This window comes from Vulpes vulpes, chromosome 9, assembly GCF_048418805.1.
Source record: "Vulpes vulpes isolate BD-2025 chromosome 9, VulVul3, whole genome shotgun sequence".
NCBI lineage: Eukaryota > Metazoa > Chordata > Mammalia > Carnivora > Canidae > Vulpes > Vulpes vulpes.
Genome location: NC_132788.1, coordinates 107522461 through 107532511, shown reverse-complemented (window position 1 = coordinate 107532511; position 10051 = coordinate 107522461). Strand labels below are relative to the sequence as shown.

At 61.0% G+C, this 10051-nt stretch overlaps 1 protein-coding gene across 1 annotated transcript; it reads left to right on the top strand.

The window, feature by feature from the left end:
- Window positions 1-5861: 5861 nt before the first annotated feature.
- Window positions 5862-7432, top strand: S1PR4 (sphingosine-1-phosphate receptor 4). Its single transcript, XM_026019457.2, has one exon. The coding sequence runs from the start codon at window positions 5862-5864 to the stop codon at window positions 7008-7010; it is 1149 nt and encodes a 382-aa protein (XP_025875242.1). The 3' UTR covers window positions 7011-7432.
- The last annotated feature ends 2619 nt before the right edge of the window (window positions 7433-10051 follow it).

Below are 10051 nucleotides of genomic sequence, written 5' to 3'. Positions count from 1 at the left end.
CTCAATCCCGGGACTCCAGGATCGCGCCCTGGGCCAAAGGCAGGTGCTAAACGGCCAAGCCACCCAGGGATCCCCTGAAAACGATTTTTTTAAAAGATTTTATTTATTCATGAGAGATACAGAGAGAGAAGCAGAGACACTGGCAGAGGGAGAAGCAGGGTCACTGCAGGGAGCCCGACTCAGGACTCGATCCCAGGACCCAGGAATCATGACCTGAGCCACCCGGGCACCCCTATAAACTGTTTATTTTATAGTAATTTCAGATTTACAGAAAAGCTGCGGAAGTAAGTGCAGAGTTTCTAGACAGCGGCCGGCCGGCTTGCCCGATGTCACATCTCAGGTGACTGTGCCACAGGCCAGGTTAGCGAAGCCAGGAGTTGGGTGTCTGCTGTGCCCGTATGAACCAGCCAGGAGACTTTGTTCCACATTGGCCAGTGTCCCCTTAATGCCCTCTTTCTGCTCCAGAGCCCCTCTGGAAAGGAACCCCAACACCAGTCCCCGTGTGGGTGGACCCTGAGGACACCGGGCTCAGGGAGGGGACCCAAACCCAGAAGGACACCTCCCGCAGGACCCCACTCCCAGGAGGTCCCCAGAAGAGGCCCGTCCACAGAGACAGGAGGTGGTGGGAGCCAGGGGTGGGGCAGGGGGTGGGGGGTCAGTGCTTCCTGGGGACGGGGTCTCCCTGTGGGGAGATGGAAGGTTCTGGAGACAGTGGGGGGGTGCTGTGTGTGGCAGGGTGAGTATGCTCCATGCCCTGAGCTGTGCACTTAGAGACAGTTAAGATGGTGAATATTATGCTCTATGATTTTATCATAATTAAAAATAATTTTTAAAAGCCTAGCATGATAAAAAACAAAAACAAAAACCCTCTCCCCCTCCAATTATTGGTTACCTAGACATAGAGGCCGTGCAGAGAGACAGGGTACAGGCCCGCTCCTCTGCTCCGTGCCTCTGGTTTCACAGTTTTCGGAACAATGACTCAGTTCCCCATCATCCGCAAAAGAGAACCAAACACTCATTACTTTCGTGTCTCCGAGAACTAGTGGATGTTAAGAAATACTCGTCGACGTGTTTCTGTGGCAGGCGTTACTCTGTGCCCACGTGGCCATGGGCTCCTCAGGCCTCCTGACACGCCCCACCGGCCTCAGGACTTCAGGGCCTGGCACAGACAGAGGGACGCTGTGGGCTCCTCCCGCCGCTCCCAGCCCCGGACCCCGACGCCGTCATTCCTCCCAGGAGCCCTGCTGCTTTTGTGACATTGAGGGACCACAGTCCGACCACAGAGTTAGGAAAGAAGTTGCAAAACGACTACAATGAACTCCCATGTACCTTCATCTAGGTCAGAGGTCAAGAAACTACCTGCGCTAAGCCCGTGTTTTGCAAAGGAAGTTTTCCGGGCTCGCCACCAATCCTGTGCATATTGGCCCAGGCAGCTCCCGCTGAAACAGCAGAGTTGAGTAATTGTCACAGAGACTGGCCCGCAGAGCTGAAAATATTTACCATTTGGCCCTTTGCAGAAAAGATCTAGATTCCAGAGCTGGATCTGCCCATGGCTAGCCTCTTGCTTTGTATCTGCCTATAAACACAATCTAGAAGTATATAATATATACCATAGAAAATATTCTTCCCCCTTTTCTTAATTTTTCTAAATATTTTGAGAGTGACTCGGAGACATCGTGAACCTTTATTCTAAAACAGCATGCGTTTCCTAGAAATAAACACCTTCTGGTAGCTACATGAGCAACAGACGATGGTCAAATTCAGGAAAGCTAACATTGGTAGAATAACATATTTTAAAGATTTTATTTATTCTTGAGAGACACAGAGAGAAGCAGAGACACAGGCTGAGGGTGAAGCAGGCTCCCTGCAGGGGGCCTGATGCGAGACTCGATCCCAGGACCCTGGGGTCACGCCCTGAGCTGAAGGCAGACGCTCAACTGCTGAGCCCCCCAGTTGCCCCCCGGTCTGTCCAATTTTAAGGTCACTCAGTATTGATGCTCACCCTGCCCCAGGCTTGGCCAACAGCTGCCCCGTCAGGCTGGCCCCTGTCCTTCTCGGGGCCCCTCCTTACTTTCTGGCACATCACATGTTCCTGGCCCATCAGACACTCTCCGTGCCTCATTCCTGGATCAGCCCTTTCTCCCAGGAGCCCTGAAGGTGGGATTTAGGAGCCGAGATCTGGGTGTTAGATAGATGCACTTGTGGCTCCTGGCTTGTCTCAGCAGACGGAGTTACAAATAGATTTTTGTTTAAATCATGGGCCAAGGACACCTGGGTTGCTCATCAGTTGCTCTGCCTTCGGCTCAGGGCGTGATCCGGGGGTCCTGGGATCAAGTCCAGTCCAGGCTCCCTGTGGGGAGCCTGCCTCTGCCTCTGCCTGTGTCTCTGCCTCTCTGTGCATCTCTCATAAATAAATAAATAAATAAATAAATAATAAACAAACAAATAAATAAATAATCATGGGTCCACCCTGACACTTTCCATCCTATTCCATCCCCATGGGGTCGAGGGGTATGTCCTCCCATTCCATATTTACATCGTATTTCCTCCCCGGTGAAGACCTGGCTCTTAGCAACATCAGTACACTTGCTACTTTGCTCAGTCCCATACACACATGAGACTTGCAGCATCACTACACCTCCTCCACTCCTGAAAACAAATCTACTAAACAGGTTCACTTTTTTTTTTTCTTTTGGTAGTTCCTTTTGTCTTTAGAACAAGTGCATGTCCAAAAGTTGCATGGGCTCGTTTTCCTCTATTTCTCAGGTGGTTATGATTTCCATCTGAAATACAGTTCGGTTCATCCTTTTTCGGTTCACGATCCATTCTCAAGCTTTCTGCTCCGCGCACTTGTTGATTTAATTTTATTGCAGAATAGAAATCATGGAGTTTGAAAACTACACAAACAGAAGTGTTCAGAGGTTGTCATCCCCTCCTGCCTCCTTCCATTCTAACTCTACCCACCCCCCGGAGGGAACCAATCTCACTGGTTCCTGGTTTATCTTTGCCTTATTTATTTTGCAAAAACAAGCAGCTATGCGTATGTCTTATTCCTCCTCCTTGTTTTGCAGAAAGTAGCCTACTTTCTATACACTTTTGTATTTTTTCCCCACTTAAGCAATACAACCTGGAGGTGGCTCCAGTCCACTCTTGCTCATGGCCATGTGGCATGGCTCCTCCCCTGTGTGCAGACATTTGGGCTGCTTCTGATATTTTGCATTTACAAACAACAATGAATAACCTTTTGCATTCATACTTGCACACGGTCAAAGCTGTGCCTTTGGGCAGGTTTCCAGAAGGGAGATTGCTCTTTTGTAGCATGGGGGTAATCGTGAGATTAAATGAAGTATAATGAACATAGGGCCTTCCACCAGGCAGCAGGTAATTCATGGCAGGAGGTCACTGTTGGATGGCTGGGCCTTGCTAGTCCAACCTGTGCTCTCATTACATTTACTTTAGTCCTGAATTTGCTCTCTGAGCCTAGAGTCAGGGATGCAGCTGGACTGGGGATTAGGCAGGGGTTGGGGCTCAACTAGAATTGGGGCTCAGCTTGGGGTCAGGGTCCAGTCCAGGGCCAGGTCTCAGCCAGGGTCAAGGTCAGGGTTGTGGCCAACCTATAATCACATACTCAGCCAAGGTCAAGGTTCAGCAAGGATCAGGGCTCAGTCTAGCATCAGGGCCAGGATTAGGGCTCAGTCTGGGATCAGAATTTAGCTTGGGATCAGGCCTCAGTCCAGGGTCAGGGCTCAACCTGGGATCAGAGCCAAGATCAGAGCTCAGCCTAGGATCAGGGCTCAGTCTGGGATTGGGGCTCAGTCCAGGATTGGAGCTCAGTCTAGGATCAGGGCTCAGTCTGGGATCAGGGCTCAGTCCAGGATCAGAGCTCAGTCTGGGATCAGGGCTCAGTCCAGGATTGGAGCTCAGTCTAGGATCAGAGCTCAGTCTGGGATCAGAGCTCAGTCCGAGATCAGGGCTCAGTCCAGGATCGGAGCTCAGTCTGGGATCAGGGCTCAGTCCGGGATCAGGGCTCCGTCTGGGATCAGGGCTCAGTCTAGGATCAGAGCTCAGTCTGGGATCCGGGCTCAGTCTAGGATCAGGGCTTGGTCTGGGATCAAGGCTCAGTCCAGGAGCAGGGCTCATTCTAGGATCAGAACTCAGTCCGGGATCAGGGCTCAGCCTGGGGTCAGAGTCAAGATCAGAGCTCAGCCTAGGATCAGGGCTCAGTCTGGGTTTGGGGCTCAGTCCAGGATTGGAGCTCAGTCTAGGATCAGAGCTCAGTCTGGGATCAGAGCTCAGTCCGAGATCAGGGCTCAGTCCAGGATCGCAGCTCAGTCTGGGATCAGGGCTCAGTCCGGGATCAGGGCTCAGTCTGGGATCAGGGCTCAGTCCAGGATTGGAGCTCGGTCTAGGATCAGAGCTCAGTCTGGGATCCGGGCTCAGTCCGGGATCAGGGCTCAGTCTGGGATCAGGGCTCAGTCTAGGATCAGGGCTCAGTCTGGGATCAAGGCTCAGTCCAGGAGCAGGGCTCATTCTAGGCTCAGAACTCAGTCCGGGATCAGGGCTCAGCCTGGGGTCAGAGCCAAGATCAGAGCTCAGCTTGGGATCAAGGCTCAGTCTGGACTCAAGTACCATTTTAGGGTCCAGGCTCAGCCTCAGGACACACAGTGTGTCCTCTGTGAATGTGTCTAAGTGGGATGGTTGCTGACCGAGGCTCAGTTCTCAGCTACGGAGGATGGTCCCTGAGGAAGACGGGGCTGCTCGGCCCCTGCCTGTCACACCCCCACTGCCTGGGCAGCACTTGTTCCCAGAACTTGCTGTTGGGGCTGCTTGTGCTCCGTCACCTCCAGGGACAGGAGGCTATGGCCTCCCCTGGCAGCACCTCTATTTGTGGCTCCCTGTGACCACGCGGCTCCCAGGGCTGGACGGTGAACAAAGGGAGGGGTGCTGCCCGGTGGCCCCCGTCTCCCGACTGGCCCGGCCCTTACGGGGCTGCTGGAGCCCCTCATGGGAACCCGTGCCTCCCGCAGCCAGACTCCCCAGGACGGGCTCTGCTCTCACCCCTCCCCCACCCGCACCCCAGGCCCCGACATCTCAGGCTGTGTAGGCCTGAGCGGGCCAGGATGGGCATGGGGGGGTGAGTTCCCACTTTTCCCATGAGCCCCTCTCCCTCCAGGGGTCAGAGGCTGCCTCGGGGGCCGTCCGGGAGGCTCCTGGCAGGGCCAGCTCGGGGGCAGGTTGGGCAACCCCAGGAAGGGGACCTGCATGGGTCCGCGAGTGGGTGTTGCCCTCCCGCTGGAGGCTGGAGGCAGGTGGACCTGTCTCCGGGCCTCCACCTCCCCTTCTGTGCACGGGCCTGCCGCAGGTGCGCCGTGGAATGAGATGGGATGCATCTTCGCCTTCCCCGGGGTACCTGGGGGCGCTCACCTGCGTGCCGTCACTGGGCACGCTTATTAAGCACCTGCCGTGTGCTGGGCAGGCTCGGAGCCTCTGAGAGAACCGCCGGTCCCGGTCCGGAGCGGGTGGCCCATGGGGGGCCGGGGAGTGGCCCGGCCCGGGGGAGCACGGGAGCGCCGCGGAGAGGCCGTTCCCCCCCTCCCTGGGCCCCGCGCCTCCCGGGCTTTCTAGGACCACGAGGGGCCAGCGACAGGGCCTGGCCGCAGGGGGCGACCGCAGGGCCCTCGGGAGCCTGGGTGGGGGCCGACCGTTGGGATGCCCCTCCCCGTCCGCGGCCTCACCCCCGGCTTGGGGGTACCTTGAACATAACAGGAAATTTGAAACAACAGGAAACCGAGGCCGGCGGCGGGCGGCCCCACCCTGCCCGGGCCAGCCACCCCGGGCTCAGTCTGCCCCAGGGGACCGCCATGAACGGCACGGGGCCCCCCGCGGCCCCCGAGTCCTGCCAGCAGCTGGCGGCCAGCGGGCACAGCCGCCTCATCGTGCTGCACTACAACCACTCGGGCCGGCTGGCGGGGCGCGGCGGGCCGGACGAGGGGAGCCTGGGGGTGCTGCGGGGCGTCTTCGTGGCCGCCAGCTGCCTGGTGGTGCTGGAGAACCTGCTGGTGCTGGTGGCCATCGCGACCCGCATGCGCTCGCGGCGCTGGGTGTACTACTGCCTGGTCAACATCACGCTGAGCGACCTGCTCACCGGCGCGGCCTACCTGGCCAACGTGCTGCTGTCGGGCGCGCGCACCTTCCGCCTGGCGCCGGCGCAGTGGTTCGTGCGCGAGGGCCTGCTCTTCACGGCGCTGGCCGCCTCCACCTTCAGCCTGCTCTTCACGGCCGCCGAGCGCTTCGCCACCATGGTGCGGCCGGTGGCCGAGAGCGGGGCGAGCAAGCGCGGCCGCGTGTACGGCCTCATCGGGCTGTGCTGGCTGCTGGCGGCGCTGCTGGGCCTGCTGCCGCTGCTCGGCTGGAACTGCGTGTGCGCCTTCCCGCGCTGCTCCAGCCTGCTGCCGCTCTACTCCAAGGCCTACATCCTCTTCTGCGTGGGGGTCTTCGCCTGCATCCTGGCTGCCATCACGGCGCTCTACGGGGCCATCTTCCGCGTGGTGCGCGCCAACGGGCAGAAGGCCCCCCGGCCCCCCGCGCGCCGCAAGGCCCGCCGGCTGCTCAAGACGGTGCTCATGATCCTGCTGGCCTTCGTCGTGTGCTGGGGCCCGCTCTTCGGCCTGCTGCTGGCCGACGTCTTCAGCTCCACGGACTGGGCGCAGGAGTACCTGCGCGGCATGGACTGGATCCTGGCGCTGGCCGTGCTCAACTCGGCCGTGAACCCCCTCATCTACTCCTTCCGCAGCCGCGAGGTGTGCCAGGCCGTGCTGGGCTTCCTCTGCTGCGGGTGTCTCCGGCTGGGGCTGCGGGGCCCCGGGGACTGCCTGGCCCAGGTCACCGAGGCCCAGTCCTCCACCACGGACAGCTCGCTGAGGCCGAGGGACAGCTTTCGGGGCTCCCGGTCGCTCAGCTTTCGGATGCGAGAGCCCCTGACCAGCATCTCCAGCGTGCGGAGCGTCTGAGCCACTGTGGGGGCCCCGATCGGGCTGTCCTATCCCCCGTCGTCCCCCGCCGGGCAGGCCTCGGGGCGCCCCGTCGGGCCGCGGGAGTCGGGAGCGCGCGGGGAGCGTGGGGGCCCTGAGGGAGAGGCAGGGACATGGCAGCGAGCTGGACGTGTGTCCCAAGGCGCCAGGGTCCTCCTCACAGCGCCTGGGCCCGCTGGTGCCAAGCAGGTGTCCCGCGGTCTCCCTGGAGGCGGCGATTGCTCACTGGAACGGGGAGGGGCCTGGAGTGGGGGTGAGCGGGCTTGCTCTGTAGACCCCCAGCTCCTGCACGACGCTGGGGACCCCCAGCTCCTCCCTGAATTCCGGCGGGGGAGCCGCCAGGCTGCGAGGGGCGGGCGGTGGTGGGGGTTGACACCCTGGCAACACGGAAGTTAACGACAGTTTGTCCCAGCGTCGCTCTTATTCACCTGTGGGCACCGGGGCGACGGGGCTGTGGGTCGCTGGCGGCGGCGGGCACGTGCGCCCCTGGCCAGGGAGGGCGGCAGGTCTGTGCGGAGCGGGGCGAGGGGCAGCGGCACAGCGAGGGTGCGCCTGTGTGCACACGGGGGTGAGGGCCGGAGGGGCTGCCGGCTGGCCCCCGCCCCTCGCTCACTTCCCCTTTCCCTACCCATCTCTCGTCTTGGGCGCCTCGCGGCCTCTTCCCCGCCTCGGGCCTCTGTGCCCCTCGGGGTCCCGCCTGGGGGCCAGCGGGGCGCAGCCACCTCGGCCTCCCGGCCACAGGAAATCCGGCCCGCTCCCCTCCCGGCCCCTCTAGCACCAAGTGCCTTGCCCTCACCTCCTGTAAAACGGGCTGATGAGGGACGGACCCCGCAGCCCGGGGCCGTGGGTGCACACCCTGTGCTCGCTGCGGCACGTGGTGTCCAACGCGTCCGACGAAACTCCTGGCGACCGTGGGAACCTGCCACCTGTTTCGGGAGCCCCGGCGGCGGTGGCGCACTTGACATGTGGCCGGTGAGATCCTAGAAGTGAACTTGGAGTTGGTTTGCATTGAAACCGTCCTCCATGGCCCTTGTGGCACCCGTGCTGGACGGCCCAGGGGTGACACGCCCTCCACGTGCACCCACGTCCAGCTGGGAGAAAGTCCTCTCCCTCCTTCCAGGCATGACAGTGCCGGCCGAGCTTCCTGCCACCGTCTCGCCAAGTTCTGGGGCTGCGGGGTGGGGGGGGGCAGCACCCTGGCCGCCACTTGGGCACCGGACAGCTGTGTGCACGACCAGGGGCGCCGCGGTGACGGGAAGCTGCACTGCCCGGTCCGGTGGCCGTTGGCCACGCGCGGCTGCTTACAATTAATGAAAACGAAATGAAATCTTAAAAGTCGCCCTCCCGGTGCCTTGGTGTGCTGCCGGGCCGCGGCGGGGGCAGCTTCGCAGGAGTCCGCTCTGTGCTCTCCGGTGGTTCTGGAGGCCGCACATCCGCGGAGCCGACAGGGGCAGAGCCTGACCCCGCGCTCTCCTGGATTCCGGCAGGGGCGCCCCTCGGCCTGTGCGAGCGTCCCCCTCTCTGGGGTCTCCGGGCCCAAGCCACCCCTTTCTAGAAGGATGCCAGGCCCACCCTAAACACCTCGTTTTCAGCTCGATCGCCTCTGTAAAGACCCTGCCTCCAAATCTTGTCCCATCTGGGGACTTCGACATGTGACCTTTGGGGGACGCGATTGAGCTTGCACCATAGTGGCCTCTTCCCTGCCTGTGGCCCGTGCCCACGCCCAGTCCTCACCTGCCTTCTCTCTGCCCATCCTTCGGGTCTCGGCTCTGGCACCATCTTCTCCAGGGTGTCTCCCCTGATTTCTTCTCCTCCCTTCGGTTTCCCCTCGTGTCCTGACGCCTGCGTGTCCCACATGGATGGCAGCTGTGACCACTTCTGGACGCTCATGCGTCTCTTGCCTGGGCCGTGAGCTCCGTGAGGGTGGGGGCTGGGGCAGTGTCCGGGTCACTACGGCGACCAGAGCTCTGGGAGGACTGGACGCAACAGCGTGCCTTCCTTGGAGCCTCCAGAACCTTCTTCTAACCACCCCCCCACCCCACCCGCCGCCAGCCCTCCTCCCTGACAGCAGCGCAGCTGTCCCAGCAACCCTGACTTAGGCGCTTGGATGGGGGAGCGTCTGGAACCCGCCACCCTTGCCAGCTGTGCCGCACACCACGGCCTCGGCTTCCTCGTCTGTAAAGGCAGGGTATCGACAGCCCGGCCCGCGTGTGGACAGGGGGAGGCCCCCAGAGCCTCCCGAACCACATGCATACGTTCTTAAGCGAATGACAACAGCAACTAAGCCTTATATGGTCCTCGGTGCCTGGCCCTGCTATCCCCGCCTTTCTATTAACGTTTAGATTCCTCAGAAATCCTCTGGGAGGAAGGTCCCACCGTTAACTCCATTTTACAGACCGGGACACTGAGGGCCAGAGAGGTCAGGTCCCGCAGCTGGGAAGGGGCAGAGCCGGGGTTCCTGGGCTCAGGGGCGCGCAGGTGGCTGCTTGGCCCCCGCCGGGTGGGGCTCAGCTGAATCTCTCCGCTCTCCAGACGGAAACCCTGGCTCGGGCAGCTCTGGGGTCCTCACCTTGTTACCTGAGCCAAGTTCTGGCTGCGCTCTCGGGCTGTCTATGGGTGAGCGTGTGTGACTCTCGTGCGTTCACAGCCCGACCCGGAGGAACGGGGACAGACGGAGGAATCGGGGATGAAGAGCACCAGGGCCAGGATGAGCTCTGGTTCTCTCCCCTGCCCTGCCAGGCCAGCCCTGATCCTTAGGCCCGGCGGCTCCCTGGCAGCGGCGGCGGACAGGACCTGGCGGGGTGGGGGTGGGGGCACTGGGGGCTCCCTTCTCATGCATCTCACTCATTCATTCACTGAACCACTGAGTGTCGGGCTCACTTCTGGGCACAGGGCTTGTACCCCTAAGCAACCCGCTGCCAGCCCCCGTAGAGGTCCCACTTTGGGGGGGGAGACAGACCCCCACATGGCACCTCAGGACGATGTTACCCCTGGAGGGGGGAGCAGATACAGCAGACCTG